Genomic DNA, 16,644 nt, shown 5'->3' with positions numbered 1-16,644 from the left:
GAAGCTTTTTAGTACAGTAGACTGTACACCTGACAACAAAATGTTACAATGATCAAGTCTGATTTAATAAATTGTTGATATGTGAGCGCTCTCTGTCTCATCCTTCTTTATAGCATCTAGCTCTCTTCTAGACTATATAGCGGTGTTTGAAGGCTGCATGCCAGAAAGACAGAGGCGCCAGGAGGACAAGAAGACACAGCAAGTCTTTAATTTACTGATTAGTACATTTTTAAATGTTGGTTTATGAATCATCACTGTCTTAAACCTCCTCAAATTACTTCTGGCTTCATGTAGACATTTCAAATTGATCTGTAAGCTTTGGGAGTGACATTATGTGGGTTATACTTAAGCAAAGTGTATAAAGTAGCAATAACTTATTGCCACAAGGCACTACTGAAGACAGTTGCTCATTTAGCTGAAAACACTCTCAGAGCCACCAAGTAATTTTTGGCCTTGTCTTTGGCTTCTCTCCTGGTGGTTCCAGCCAGCTGACACACCAATTAGAAAATTTTTCACATACAAAACCAATAGCTGCTACAGTGACGTTAATTGGATGGACATTTTGAAGGTAGGCTGCATTTTTCACACTTGCCTTTAATGTCCACTTGAGGCAGATTTATTGTTGACTGGCTGATTCCCCTCTCTTAAACAGCCATCACTGACAAGCCATTTGTGGACAACGTGGCCAAATGAAAACTGTACATTTGCCAACCAAACTGTGTTGCTTTCAAGGGGATCCTGAAATGTGAAAGAGACAGCATGTGCCAACTAAGCTATCAAATTACCCATGTTTTGTATAATGGCTTCTTTGGTTTCACAAGTTTAGCAGAAATACATTACATTAAGTGACACCTTGATGTTGTAGATTTGTATAAATAACACAAATTTAAAAAGAGCACATGGTTTAAAACAATCCATGATCTAATAGGCTATAGAGGTGTACAAAGGGAGACTGTAAACAGCTCAAAATCACAGTAAAGGCAATCAACACATGGATGCTCCAGCTACAACTAGTCAGTGGTGATCCATTTTTAAAATCTCAATCTTAATCTCATTCAGATTATCAAATGAAGGCAACATCACTACTTACTTTCTATTGTCATTTACTATTAACAACAGCAGTTATCTTGTGCTGTTTGGAGAGTGTTTGTATGGAGAACTTCCACCAAAATCTACCACTTTTAGTTTTGGCATGAAACGTATGATGTGGCCACAATTGGACGATTATAAATTCCAACCTTGTAAAGGTGTGTGTGTACTGTATGGGGAAGTCAGCACAGAGAGTACACAACCAAACCACAGAGGAACCACCCTGTTAACAGTGGCTGACTTTAAGGAATCAGCACATAAAAGATAGAAATATTAAAACATATTAGGACCTGTTTATCTGTATGTAGATGGAGGCTACACCCCACCGGTAATATAGACTCACAAATGTAGACCTAAGGATTACGAGAAATGCAGACAAATGGTTGATTAACAAAAATGCTTTTAACATATTTTGACTTGACAAATATTTTATGTGGGGCGTTGTCCAACTGAAATGACGCTTTGCCAACAGAGCCCTGTCCATATGTATATTTATAAACCAAGTACATAAATAATTAAGCTGACGCAATGTTGATGGGTGAGCAATTTAATCAACCACAGATTGTACCTGTACTACAATAAATCACCTGCTGTATTGTTAACAGGCAGCCTATCCCAAACTCTGTTGCATGTGTTCTCATTTAAAACGTGTCATATAGAAAAGCAGTTACTGTGATGGTGCTGACCGTACCTGCATGCTTACCTACTTTTGCTGAGTCTCCCAAACATTTGCTATATCAGTTTTATTTTATAGGCTATTTGCACAGAATGACCTCTATATAAGAGTGGCGTATTGCAAGTGCAAAGGTTTACAAACTTCCTACATAAGCATGGCCAGGGTCTGTTTTTGTTGGGAATGTTCTGATCTCCCAGGTGCCCTGAATTTGCTATAATAAAACTGGGTCTGAGGAGATCAAAGCTGATATTTCCGTTTACTTACTCACCTTGTTGAGATGTCGAATGATTTGCGATCAAAGCACAGAGAGCCATGCACTAGAGACGCACTGATCAATCGAACAGTGGCTGGAATTGGCCTGTTTTCAGCTTGATCTGTCATGACCGACGGCCGGGCCGATCAGTGTCACATATTCAGTCCTGTGCCAGTCAAATTTACATGCATACTGCAGCTAACGATAGTTTACGTCATGCACACAGCAGTGACTTTTGGGCCAACGCTTATGCTGTTGCTAATGGAGAGACTATTAAAGAAAGGAAGTCAGGTCAGACTTTAAAAAAATTGGAACAGGCCAAAAAAAATGCAATCCGTGCATTTGTATTATGCACATTTCTGTATAAAATACAAAACACACATCGTTTTTTTGAGTAAATAAATGAAGCAGTGACAGCCTTTGGACTGTTATGTAGTAGCGTCTGCATGTCTTATTTGCTTAACATCCAGTCTCCAAGCAGTGTGGGACCATAGTGCATTCAAATTCACAATTAGATCGCCAGCTATGTGATTCTTTTTTGGTAACATGTTCAAATGAAGCTTATTCAGCTGGACAGAATTTCAGTGAGAAACAGAGAAAGTACATTGTCAGGCTGATTCACGCATGTATGTGTTAGTTTGTGTATTTCAAAGAGTGACGCTTGCACAGACCAAACAGTGTTTTAACAAGTTCTTCTCAAACATTCATTACTCTCTTATATGAGTGTATTAGAAAATGGATTCTGTCCCTGTTCCAGCCTTGGATATCACCCCAATGTGCTGTACTGCTCAACAGAAAAAATTGAAAAGCAGAGTGACACACTAATTGTGGCTTTCCTATTCTGTGCAAACAGCTTTGAGTCATGTGCATTTTGGCTGATCACAAGTACAGTTTCAATTTTTTCCGATGTTTTCACCCCAAAGGCAGATTGACTAACACTTTTGTTTTTGATGGCAATGATTATGTACATCTGTGCATTATGTGCATCTCTGCCCTAAACAAATCAATAACATAACTTTTTTTAACATTTGAATGAAGCAAATTAAACAGCTAAAGCAAACCTTTGCATTACTTCGGCTGAATAGCACAGTGGTTCATTCTGCCATGGGATTACATTTCAGAGAAAATCTCATTTCTCACAATGACTGATTTCAAAAGAAACCGGAAGTTCAGACCTTCCTGTTTCTCAAACAGTGCATATCACGTATGCACTTAATTTTCAGGTCAACAGATGCCTTTCAGTGATGAAAAAATGGATAACAGGAAACTGCAAGCACTCAAGATCCTTTGTCAGATACCACAAGGATAAGTTTTACTTTGATGTAATGTCCCATAAAGTTTGAAAACAGAAAATTACATTCCAAGCCAACAAAATGATGATTATGATGAATTTTCTTTAAAATATTTTGTTACTATGGGTGGATTATATTCTTACTTACTGCATATCTGTACACACTTCCTTATTGTGAATGTCCACCTTCTTAATCGAGAAGGGTTTCTCCCAAGGTTTATTTTTTAAAATGAGAAACCACTAGCATTATTTATGAAAAATTTAGTGTATATACACTTTGTCACTTAGTAGGATGGAGTGTTAACTCCTGACAATAACACACTGCAGTGTAGTTGCTTCTCCATAATAGTTAAAATAAGCCTTCGGCCCACTAGAACTTGGCACGGCATTTATGCTTCCATGCTTGGACGCTGGAGTATTGCTTTAAATATATAACAGACAATCATTATGCAGCCAATTAATTTTCTAATGCAATGTTTTAAGATGTATTTCACTGGAAGTGTGTTGTTCTCTTCTTTAAACAGACCACAAGCCTAAACTTCAGAGCACAAAGTACTAAAAGCTGTAATGTGGAAAAAACAGAGCAGGAACAAGAGAGTTGTCTGTGTTACTAAGAAATTTCACTTTGTTTCAAGTGGGCAATTTAAATAATTTAATGTCATTCAAATCACTAACATTTTAACAAGCACTTCAACACCGCAACAAACTTTATACTCAAATGGTGACAATTATCAATAAATAATACACTGTTTAACGTTTAAGTTAAATTAACTACTAACCCCTAGGACTACCTAAGAACACATTCAAACAACATGCTTTGGAAAGCAACAACAAGGCATATTCTCAGGGAATACAAGGAGTTTTAACATCCTGTCATGCAAGGTGAAACATTCTATCTCTATAGTAATTCCACTCAAATAGTTAATTACAGAAAATGACAACTCTTGACACTTCAGTGCTGTAAGGATCTGGATTAGGCTAAGGTAACGGCCAGCAGTTGTGTGCTGAGGAATTAAATTAAGATGTCTAATTTCAATGGAAAGTTCTCAGTTGCTATAGTGCTGGGTTTGATTCAGATTCCACACAAAACTGTGCATGATTATGTTTTGTCATCATATAAAATATATTTATCCTGGATTTCTATTGGAATAAAATACTACTTTTACTTTTTTTGTAGTTTGAAAATAATAAACCTTAACGATATTGGATATCAGCACAGAATATCAACCATGGGCAAACCCCATATCCCCTATCTAAAACAAAAAAACAAAACCATTAAATCCATTTAAAGTGTCCCAGAACGAAGTGCCCTCCTGCAACCCTGCAACTAAGGATGACATTTTACTATTGATTCCTCTGTTTTTTTGGCTTCCTTAGTGCTGTCATTAGATAATTGGCCAACTCTTATTGTGACAGCTTATTCTGTGTCAGTGGCAAAAGCTACAACTAATACTCACATTCTCTCTCTCTAAGACACACACAAACACACAACTAATCGAGTGTAACTGTTGCATCTTACATCCTCTGTCTTTATCTGCACAGGAAACACCTCTGCAAAGAAGGTTAAAGGAGGTCCGCTGAATGGTTTTCTTACACAGCTCCACCGTCAGAGTGAGTGCCGGTCGCCCCACTGAATCCTTAATTGTCAAAATGTGGTCAGATCGCCTACTTACACAGACTTAACATCCAGTGCAAACACACGCTACAGGGTCATAATCATTAAGGCTAGTTATGTTTCTTCTTCTTCTTCTACTTCTTGCACGGCCCTCAGGTGCAAGGTGATCAGTGTGGGCATCCTCCCATGATGGGACCAGACTAGTTGGGACACAGTTTGCTTTTTGATCTAGTGAGGACCCCGAGGTGTGTCTCTGTATGTGTCCGTGTCGACCCTCCGCTTCCTTTGCTGTTGTCAGTCCTTCCTCCTGAAGGAGCTCAAACATTCCAGTTATGGGTTTTATGTCCTTTTTCTCTCCCCCTGGCTACGCCTTCATCCCTTCGTGGCGTCAGCGGCAAGGTTTTCCAAGAGAGTTCTATAAATGTCTGAGCGGAGGAACCGCGGGTACGAGTCTCTTTCCATCAGCCCATAAACTATCTTCTGAGCGTCGTCAAAGCAGTACATGGTGGGAGTCTTGACGTTCCTTTTGATCTGCTCTCGGGTGTGATAGTCAATGTTGATCTGGAATGAGGCAGATAGATCGGAATGAGTGCATTTGAGCCAAGAGCAAGAGGTTTGGGGTTCAACATTTGAGCGGGAATATATATCTTATTGTTACAATATAATAAGTATCTTAATGTTTCACTCTGACAGTATATAAAGATGTAAGAGAGACAGTGTATCTGTGTGTGAAGTTTCTAAGTTGGATTTACTTCTTTAGGGGATTCTGCTTTGATGAACTGCTCATAAATCTTCTTGGCTCTTGAGGACATTCTGAACGAAGACTTGATCTTCTTGTAGTCCTCACAGGTGAGCCAGAACTCAATATTCTCATCGCTGTATTCAGATTTGAGAAAGTTGCGAAAAGTAGCCAGTCCATCTGAGGAAAGCACAGAAAACATGCCAAGCATGAAGCACAGATAATCCCCTCTTTAAGCTTTTTAAACAACTGATTATTCTCTTTAAACTCTCTAACAAACATAATTAACTGTTCTAGCAGTATTCTCATCCTAGGGAGAAAAAGCAACCTACATTTAGACTCGAGAAGCCGTTCCAGTGACTGTGACCATTGTTGGGTATCTTCTAAACTTAGCCTGCTGGGAGAGAATGTAAGTTAGGTTACTCAACCTGAATCAAATTTGGGTAAAATAAAGCTGGGGTGAACTGCAAGGGCTGCAAGGACACAGAAGCAGTTTGATAAAGAAAGCAGAGCAGATGTGCTTAAAATTTCATACAAAAATGTCAAACCATGGGATATGTTAGAGTGCGTGTGTACTGTGCCAAAGCAAACATGGTGTCTCTAGTTCATTTGATTCCTTTCATGATGCCATAGATGGAAATGATAGGAGCAGGCTGGCTATTTTAAAACTGAAATGTATGCAAAACACTCCATAAGTCTCCTTACCTCTCAGAGCTTGATGAGTGTGAGAACATGCACTGAAGTCGGCACATAAAGTTCTTTCCACTGTGTAGAGATAAGACATACATGAATATATCCTTATTGGATTTTCTGCTGTTAAATTAGCTTCTTGTGAATCTTGTCAAAGTATGTTGGGCATGTCAGTGATCAGAAAACAGAGCATGTGGTCTAGTAAAGTTAGGTGACATTATTAACTTAAACTATTTTCAGGAGATACGATGAAGCATCCATAATATTCATATGTGTGCTGTTGTGTCTGAAAGGCTTGTTGTGAGAATAGAAAACGAAAAACATTACTTTGCAAATTAAATACATACATCCACTAAAAACTATTTTTCATCAAGCCCCAAGTCAGCACATTTACTGGAAACCCCAGCACAGTGTCAAAGTAAAGATTTGACTCACATGGTCTTGTTTCTGTTCCTGTCATCTCTGTCCATGATGAAGTGTTGAGTGTTGAGTGGTTCGACAATTAGGCTGGGCATTGTTTTGTTAAGTCCACACTCTCAGGCTCTCGGTCCTGGTCATGCTGCGGCGTAGGAGACACTTAGGAGGGTTCCCTCTGCTACTGACTTTTTATACCAAGGTTGGGGCTGCTGGAATACATCAGCAGCTCAGCCCAGACTGAAGAGGAAGCACCCCTTCCTCCTCCTTCTCCCGTTCCTCCTCTCCTCCTACCTCACTGTTAGAAACAACACATACTCACACTGTACTGCATGTATGCCTCCCTCTTCTTGATGCATTACTCCCTATTATGACTTTCTGCTTTCTTTCTTTTCCTTCTGCTGTTACAGATCCTTCCCTCCTCCTAACTAGATGAGCTAAACCGTCTCTGTGGCTGAAAGCATGCTGTGTTCATATTACTTTCAGTGGCAGCACATATGCAAATTACAATAACAGTGACTGTGATAGGCAAATTATGACCTTCACAGGTTGTGTGTTTTGGTATTTTGGAAAAGCGAAGACAAATCGAAGCATTGTTCTTTTGTTTCGTGCCTCTTTGGATTTCTGTCTTTGTGAGAAAACATCTTACTTCAACATTTATTGATCCCGCAAAGGGAAATTCAAAAATGTGGCGCAAATGCTATAGTCATACGAAAGAAAGAGGAAACAGCAAATTGATTGCAACAGAGACTCAAGGGGACAGGAAGTTAGAAAAAAATTCATAACGTAATATCATGAACACTTCCTGCATGGTCAAACTGTAGACCTTATATTGAGGGTAGCAAGTTGGTGTGTTGTATTTTTATTTGAATGACAAATATCATCTCAAGTATTGAAAGGCTTCCTTTGGAAATAATGTTTTTAGATTTAACACTAGTGAGGTGATCTGTTAGAAAATGTAGGAAAAGAAAGATCTGTGTCACAATTACATGACATTGAGACTCATTTCTGCAAAGCTAATTTACCTGAAATTGAAGAAAGTGTTCTTAAATCATGAGAGAGACATAACAAGCAAGGTCAACTACTACAATAATAAACATGGATCCCAATTCCGACGTCAACACTGACTCATACATATTTGACAGACCACAGCCTTTTACATTTGAGCCTGTTAGTTGTTCAAGGGATTGGGAGCAGACAGGGGTGAAGAGTAATATCCAGGCTTGGCCAGAAATTGAGTTTTGGTGTGAGAACTTGTAGTGAACTGGACAGTTTCTTGGCGAGTGACTAGCATTAGCTGAAATTAGCATTAGTAGGTCTGACCTTTGACATTATATGTTTGCTCCAAATCAGTGCTCCTCCATGACATATTTTGTTTGGCGCTGGAGTAGAAGCTGCTGTAGATGACTGGAACTGAAGAATGAGCTGTGGGAATTTATAGGCTTCAACATCCAATCCAAAACTCTTATTTTATATTAAAGGTGGGGGCACGCTTGCACCTAAGTAGTATGCATGAAGTGTCATCCAGCCACGCCTAAAGGTAAAAAGTATTTATAGCAGTTTTGAATGGCCACACTCCAGCGTAAAAAGCCTGCGGAGTGAAGAGATGTGATCATTGTTTAATAAGTTGGCACACACTTACGGAAAAAACTGTTGTCCTCGATTTTACACATGTAATGTGATGGAAGTAGATGTGTGAAGAAATAAAACAAAAGATTGAGAAGGAAGTTCAAACCCAGATATGTTCACACCTCCGCACACCTAGCTAATTCCTGTGGGTGTGTTTTTCCGATGGTCATTTTAAGAAATGATAAGCAAAAAGTGTCAGAAACACCCACTACGTGCCTACTGAGACAACATGGCACCCACAAAATAAGCCATCTTAGTACAGAAGCAATTATGGGAGATATGCTTGCTCTAGTCGCAAAATGTCAATGTTGTCGCCAAGAAATCTTGATAGTGTATTTATATGTATGTTATGTTAATGTATAAAGCGGCTATGGAAAGTTTAGAAGGAAATAATTTAAATCCATGCAAATGAAGCTGCTTCTCCTGGCTCCACTCTAAGCTTTGGCTAAAAGTGTGACAGGACAGAATTGCACCATCTGCCTCTGACTTGACCTTGGTCAGATGGGTTTCTACACTTTTTACTTTGAGATGCATTATTCTGCTCATTCTTGACCATGGTATAGTATAAAGTAAAGAGGTGTGCAGGTCCAATGCAAATGTAACACTATGTGTATGTGTCAGTCAGTTAGTTACTAGGTCAATGCTCATAGAAATCCAACAAGATCTCTTTATCTTAATCTTTATCTTCTTCTTTAGTTTAATTGTAGTAAGATTAAATAACTTATTTAAACATAGCTCTTTCATATACTTAGAGAGCTACCTGTCTTGACAAACTAATCAGTGTAAATGTAATGCTGTGCTACCAATACAAGTTATAGTAGGTTTAGAAAGAGGCAGCAGATTCTGGCAGAAAACCTGAAGGAAAAAGAAGGAAGAGCATTCAGAAGGTAACCTGTTATCATAAACCTGACTGACTTTTTGCCTATTGCCAGTCATTTCTGATCCCCATCTGATGCCCCAGGCCTGATGCCTGTTACAATCTGCCCTTTGGCTTGTCTTCACTGAAGCTGCTCTCCCTCTTTTGCCCAAACACGGTTATGAGTACTGAGGCGTTACGAAGAATCACCAAACACTGTGAACTGAAAGCTGTCTTTTTTATATTTTATTATGTCTACAGTTACTGTACGGGGAAACACAGCTTTATAGAAAGTACCATACAATGCACTAACCTGTAGCATCCAGATCAGATAGTGAAGTTTCCCCAAGTGTGACTGTCTTGACTAACAACGTGCCATTGACAGTACTCACTTCCTTTTCGCTGCCATGGTAACTGTGATGGCCTGTGAGAAAACAGCGACAGATTGTGTGTGAAGTATAGTGCGCCATGTGAAGCAGGAGATGTGAGACCATTGTCATTTATCAGGAACAACCCCTGACATCCCAGTGTACTCAGAGTTACTGACGTTTGACATTGAAATAACTGTTGCACTCTGCATAATAAATGCTCACCAAGCTGTTTATTGTGAAATTTGCTAATAGTTTCAGCCAGCAGCCCCAAAAGTGAATTTATGTAATACTAATTTGCAACAGCAAATACATTTTTAAAATAATGTTAATACCCCGGACTACTTTTTTTATAAACATAATGAGGAAATGAGAATTTTGTTTAGAAACTCACCTGCCAAGTCACAAAATGTTGCTGCTAAATTTATCAGTAAAACATCCAGAGACAACATATTTTTGTTTATCCTACAATAACCACTCTTGCATTACAGTATCTGCATGTGTTATTAAATTTTTTCTAATTCATATTCAGGCACTTAAAGCACTTGTTTATTGTTAGGAAAGAAGGTGTCTTTGAAATATATGGAAAAAGCCATCAGTCCTTCTGTTGCCTAAATCGAACCACATGGAAGATTAAGGATGCAAACCCCAGTCTCCTGTGTCAAACGTACATTTCCATTTCAAAAGTACAACTCTTTCTTTATCTTATTTCTCCAAGTAAAGCGCTTGTGTATCTCTGCCGTCATTGTCTGTGGGTGATGAGATTATTCCCCTAACAAGGCAGCACATTCAGGCTGATCTGTTACGCATCAGGTTGTCTGATGACTCCAGTGTTGTCGTTTAAGCCCCTGAGTTATTATTAGCTGCCTCAGTACTCCTTTTTAAGGCACACTTTTTAGGAATAAGGCCATTTACAGAATGGAGTGGGATCAAGGGTTACCCAGGGGTTACTTTTTTCCAGTTTGGTAAACCGTCTTGCTGGTGTGTGGAGTCATCTCTGCACCTAATTAGAGGATATATCAGACATGTGACCAAAAACAGAATCTCCTTGCTGGGTGAGCTGTGGAAAGTTCTCTTTTTTCTTTTTTGACTCATGTCCATCTCCAAGCCTTCAGTTTGATAGTCAGTCAGATAAATATAAACCGTTGTCTGACAATATGGAAACAGAATTAAAAATGGTTCAAGGCTTGGGTGGTATCAAGTTATTATGGTATACCACAGCATTTAGACCTTTTACCTTTGGGGCTAAAAAATTATGCCAGCGTGGAAGTGGCAAAAACTGCAGTTCATCAAATGGCCACTTAAAGCTGGCTCCAATAGAGAGCCAATCCCGATAGACCCCCATGATAAAATGCCCATCTTTACAGCAGAAATAAACATGTTTATAGACTGGTAAAAAATGGTTTTGGTCTCTATAGCTAATTTCCCCCTTCATGACAACTGTACAGGGGATAAATGTTGATATAACTCACCCGTTTAAATTATATTAAGGCTTAAAGGGATGCATTAGCAACAAAACCACCTGTTTGTCACCTGTTTCTCCTCTGCTGCACTTGTGCTCCTCTATTTAGACCCGGAACTGACAATACCACACAGGAGTGTGCCATTGGCTTATAAAAAGGGGTTCCTGGGGGAAGGCACTAAGTATGGTAGTGTTGGAGGGGTGTTGGATGGGTTGTGAATAAGCAATGCTATTTTAAATTGCCTGTTCAATAAGTACTTGTCTGAAATGTGTTTTAGTATGCTCGGTAATTTAATTGTAACAGTGTTAATCTCTGGCGAAATAACTGATTAGCAGACACTAATGAATGTCTTAGTAGGACCCAGCGGGTATAAAGGAGAAGGCTGGAGTTCCTGAAAGGCAGTTGTGGTCATATTTTGTAACAGAGACACGCCAGCAAAGAGAGAGCCCCAGTGTTAAAGGGACATTGTCTGCTCCAGAGCTGAGTTATCTCTTAGTTTTCACAGTTTAGCATTTAGTTATTTTTCTATTTATTTTTGTAGTATTGATTTGTCTCAGTTATAGTCTTAGAAACGCCTGAGCTGCATTATTGGACTTGTGCCATATCCACTCAGCCAACTTTACACCTCAACCTCAAGCAAGAATCTATGGTAGAAGGGCACTTATTGCCAATCTAATGATTATTCTATGGGCCGTAATGTATTTAAAACCCACAAGACTTCTCTAAGTAAGCTCATTGCATATTAGACACACAGCATTGTAGGTTGGACAACGTCATAACTTGCTACATTGACTTCTATCACCAGAAACTCAGCTTTTAGTTTTTTTATTTACACAAATACCGTTTACCCTGCTAAAATTTCAGGAGAAGTATATGAAAAAATAGATACCCCCAATGCCCATATAGACAAGTGCAAACTACCACAATCGTCAACTGAAATGTGTAGTGAAAAGTTGGTCAAGAAGTCAAGATTTTGTAAAACTACTGCTTCCATTCAGTTCACTTTTATTTATATAGTGCCATTTCATATCAAAAGTCATAACTTTAACAACAATAACAACAAGTCAAAACTCATTGCCCTTTTCACATGCCCTCATCATCTATTATACTGCACACTGCACCTTAACTTACTAAGACTTTCACTTGACACATACAGTATTTCAATCAAATCTCTAAAGTTCTGTATATCAGAACCTATCAATTTTTTCTCCCCTACGTACATTCTTTTTTTCCCACTCACATTACTTTTCTTTCATGGTATTTGTCCTGCTTTATTATTTTCCACCACATTTCATCAATACGTTGTCTTCACCTCTCACCTCTCATACAGTGTGAATTTGTGAAATAACTTTTCAATTCAGCTAAATAGGAAAAAAAAGACAAAAAGAGAGAATTAAAAAGCAGCGTTGACAACAGTGGCCTTGTTTCTCAGCTAAATGTACCAAAGAGTCCTGGATTTGTGCTTCAGACTCAGGTAGGCATCTGATTGCAGAAATCGGGGGCAAGAGTCTCTTTCCATCAGCAGGTAAACATGTTTCTGGGCCTCATCAAAGCATGAGAGACTCGGCTTCTCCAAAGACGTCTTGATCTTCTCTCTAATATAGTGGTCAACATTAATCTAGAGAAGGAACAAAAAAAATCACACAGTAAATTATGCTGAATACAGTGCCATTTACACCAAATAAATTATTATAAAATAATTATAACAATTAGTTTTAAAACAATTGTTTTAGTTTGATTGGTGATTTGTGTACCAAGTGATAAGATGGTTGGAAATGTGTCTCTTACTTTTCCAAAACATGACCCTCAAAACATAAGTGTTCATGGCTGTAAGAAGACAGATTTTGGCCTCTGATAATAATGCTTACATTAAGCTATTCCTTTTCTATAAAAGCATATCTTAACTCAAGTTTAATTTACTAGCCGCTTCTGGATCAACCTCATCTCACGAAGACCTTCATACTGTTTCTAATGTGACAAGAACTGAAACTGGATTTTGTGTTGACTGTTCAGTCTCAAATCTAGCAGGAGGAGACATTAACAAACCTGTCTAAAAAATATTTTGTTGGCAAAGTTAGGCCTCCTTGTAACTAGTAGAAAACAAACTAAATTAAAAATAAACTTTTCCATTGTAATAAACACCAAAGAAAACAAACTTAAATCGCAGTATAAAAAGGTACTATACTACATGCCCTGATCTACATATGTTTTTAGATTTTTTATGCTAAACACAAGTCACAGATGTCATACACATACACTAATGTATGGAAAACACACGACAAAGTGTCAACTGGAAATTCTTTGCTAAAATGCTTTGTTGACTGGATACAGCACATTTTTTCCTTTAATCATGTGATATAATCCATGTGTACTAGCCTAAAATAGCAGCTAGCTGGGTGTTTGTGTGTGTGTTACAGCTCAGACTCATAGAGTCAGTTCCATTTTGCCAGTTCTGTTTTCTGAGTTGGCAAAGTACTTCACTTTTTTAAATTAGCATAGAATAGTGTACAAAATATGAAGGTAGCCATTTAGCTGAATTGCAAATATTTAGCATAAGATACCTGCAAAACACAAGACTGTGTTATGTTTAAGCTTTTAAATATTTAGTTAGTTATGACCTAAAATAGGTAGGTACCTAAAATTGTTCTCCGCTGGATTGAAATTTGATACAGTGCTATTGAACCTCTTCACCTCAGTGCAACAACACTGACAAATATACAGGATACAGCTCTAGAAAAAGTGGAAGTTGTGACATGTAGTTGTCATCCATATTGCTTCATTCTGTTTTTGTGAATCTTTTACACATTCTTCTTGCTGATATGCTTGGCCATATCTTGTTCTGATGTAATATAATTTCCCCTGTTCTGTAATCATTTTATCCGTCCATCTTTGTCTTCTTCCATGTACCCTGGTATCACTGACAAACTGACCTCTCTACAGGCTGTAGGCTGGATGAACTCCTGGTAGATCTCCTTTGCTTTCCAGCAAAGGTTATCCGGCGAGGTGTTCAACTTAAAGTCTTCACATGCAAGCCAGAACTCAATGTTTTCTTCACTGAACTCAGACTGCAGGAACGTGCGGAATGCTACTAAATATTCTGTAGAGAGGGAAAGATTTAAAAGTAATTATTTTAAGATTCTTTATTCTTATTAGAAGAATCACAAGGTTAAATTTACTGCAGAAACAAATTTTAAAATATGATTTCCAACAGACATCAACATTTGTTAAGTGTATTTTATCTGAAAAGGAGCACTACATTGTTGTAATATTTCTTACTTTTATCCCGTAGCAATTTTTCCAGGGTCGGGTGGAGTTTATTGTCAGTGTGCCAACTGTAATAAAGAGAGATTTGAGTATTAATTTTGACTCTAATGAAAAGCCCGTAGACTGAGACATCAATAATAGTGCAACATTCACTACCTGAGTTTTGAAGAATGTGTCTCATCATTTATTTTTTGTGCCATGAGGCGCTGGATGTTCATCTCATGCCTCTTTCGATTAAGAACAATATCAATTCTGAAAAAGCAAATGAAGTTAAAGTTTGTGCTAGTTAATGTAAAGTTTCACATTAACAGTGTAAAAAAAGTAAGACTGTTGACTCAAATCATTACTCAATATCTTTAGTTTGTCTGGCTTACCTTCTGGGCCGCTTCACATTTTGCATCAGATCCTTAATTTCATAGAACCGAAGCTTTGAAAACAAAAGTTTGGGCATTTTAACATCCCTGTTAATGTCCTCAAAGGAGGACAATACTCCGTTGCTTTGACTGTAGTACCGTTCTTTCCTGAACTTGCCCTAAAGCTGAATGGAAAGGTGGAATACTTATGACGCCCAGGGCCTGCTGGTACAGGTATCTAAATGCCAATTGGATAAGCATACAGCTGTTTGCTGCTTAGGCTCAGTTGCTGTTGTCACTGACTCACAGCTTTAAAATTCCAATGGGATAGGATTTGTCTGTAATTTTCAGACAAATCCTATCCCATTGTCAACACCAACAGCAGGTTCTCAAACCCAGTGTAACGTTAACTAAATAAAACTGTAACGTTACATGATCAACAATAAACCTGTAACCTGTTTTTCACAGAGCCCAACCATGTAATGTGCAATGCAATCAATGACAGCTTAAACTACTGTAAGTCAACACATTCCCCAGACTCTCAAACCAGTGTATCGTTAAATAAATAAAACTGTAACATTAACTAAATAAAACTGTAACATTCCATGATCAACAATAAACCTGTAGCCTGTTTGCAGCCTCCATTAATAATTAACGCTGATGGCAGCCAGCGGGACATAAATGATTACATTAATCGACCACCACTAGTTTGGTAAGCTAGTTCATCTTTAACACAGTGCTGAGCTAAACATGTTTACTAACCTCAGGTTACTAACCTATTTTGCGTTCAGTTCTTCTTTGTTGTATGAAGTTTTAAAGCCAAAGTTTATGATGAATGCCTCCAGCAGCTGCTGATGTTTGTTGTCCTCTCATACGTGTGGTTGCGCGCAGCAGATCCATAGTACGTGTTAGGTAGGTAGGTTACAGGTAACGCAGGAAGGAGAATAACAGCACACTCATCAGACGTTTCCTAAATATAAACATTGTTCATGAGTCCCGCACCTCGAGTCTGAGGCAAGTCTGAAGTCTTTTGAGGACGAGTCCCAAGCAAGTCTGATTTAAGTCGGACTCAAGTCCAAGTCTTAATCTCGAGTCCCCATCTCTGATAATTGTAAAATGTACATGGAGTGTGTAGAGACTTTAAATGGAGTAGAACACTGTGAAAGTACAAAAGAAATGTGTTAACGGTCAAAATGTTTAGCTATACCATATCTACCAAGATAAGTATACCTTTAATATCTCAGGTTGTATTAGGCAGGGATGCAGATTTTGCATCAGTGTGGTAGGTACCCGTATTCTTTAGATATTTAATTTACTGAAATACTTCAAAAGATTTATCTCACTTTTGCAATACGGTTACCATAAAATTAACTATTAAACAATTTAGTAAATAAAATAAAAATCTTTAACAATGCAAATACAAACAATGAAGAATATAAAAAGGAAAGACAAAAAATGCTTTCTGTTTTTATTAGTGATGTCAAAAACAATTTCATGAAAATAAAATACAATACTCTCTCTCTCTCTCTCAATTGCACAAGTCACTGTCAAGTGAAACAAATACCAAGGTGATGCACTATCCCCGCTGCTGTTCTGCATAGGCCTGAACCCCCCTCAGCCAGATCATCACGATGATACTGGTTCTGAATTGGAACAACCATCAGTCACTTTCTCTGGATGACATCAAATTGTATGCCAGGAATGAGCGAGACATCGACTGATCCTTTTATTGTGAGTAGAGCTCACAATAACAGGATCAGCAGCAACGACATTGGAATGTCATTCAGACTGGACAAGAGTGGTTGGGGGGTATCAAAAAGAGTGAAAATTATAAGAACCGAGGCAACGGTGCAGATGTTCAGGACAGCTACAAATACCTTGGGGTCAACAGAAACCATGAGGAGGTAGCAAGGAAGTCGGCCACAGCCAAATACCTACAAAGAG

At 38.3% G+C, this 16,644-nt stretch overlaps 2 protein-coding genes across 3 annotated transcripts; both read right to left on the bottom strand.

Annotated features, from left to right (window-relative positions):
- Positions 1 to 3,301: 3,301 nt before the first annotated feature.
- Positions 3,302 to 7,204, bottom strand: LOC119900306 (regulator of G-protein signaling 21-like). Of its 2 annotated transcripts, none has more exons than XM_038715119.1 (5): positions 6,789 to 7,204; positions 6,369 to 6,428; positions 5,996 to 6,057; positions 5,677 to 5,843; positions 3,302 to 5,485 (listed from the first exon to the last, which is right to left on the bottom strand). In XM_038715119.1, the coding sequence occupies exons 1-5, from the start codon at positions 6,866 to 6,868 to the stop codon at positions 5,297 to 5,299; spliced, it is 558 nt and encodes a 185-aa protein (XP_038571047.1). In that variant the 5' UTR covers positions 6,869 to 7,204; the 3' UTR covers positions 3,302 to 5,296. The 2 variants fall into 2 exon arrangements, with proteins under 2 accessions (XP_038571047.1, XP_038571046.1); XM_038715118.1 differs by having other exon boundaries at positions 5,996 to 6,060; positions 6,789 to 7,198.
- Positions 7,205 to 12,065: 4,861 nt separating this feature from the next.
- On the bottom strand, positions 12,066 to 14,891 carry si:ch211-117l17.6 (regulator of G-protein signaling 21). The gene is made up of 5 exons (XM_038715117.1): positions 14,722 to 14,891; positions 14,504 to 14,599; positions 14,360 to 14,415; positions 14,014 to 14,180; positions 12,066 to 12,701 (listed from the first exon to the last, which is right to left on the bottom strand). The coding sequence occupies exons 1-5, from the start codon at positions 14,796 to 14,798 to the stop codon at positions 12,516 to 12,518; spliced, it is 582 nt and encodes a 193-aa protein (XP_038571045.1). The 5' UTR covers positions 14,799 to 14,891; the 3' UTR covers positions 12,066 to 12,515.
- Between the last annotated feature and the right edge of the window lie 1,753 nt (positions 14,892 to 16,644).

Source organism: Micropterus salmoides, unplaced genomic scaffold, assembly GCF_014851395.1.
Source record: "Micropterus salmoides isolate LMB-PRFRI ecotype aquatic unplaced genomic scaffold, ASM1485139v1 Ms_hic_scaffold_13, whole genome shotgun sequence".
NCBI lineage: Eukaryota > Metazoa > Chordata > Actinopteri > Centrarchiformes > Centrarchidae > Micropterus > Micropterus salmoides.
The sequence above is the reverse complement of the archived record's forward strand: the minus strand, read 5'-3'. Positions and strand labels throughout refer to the sequence as shown.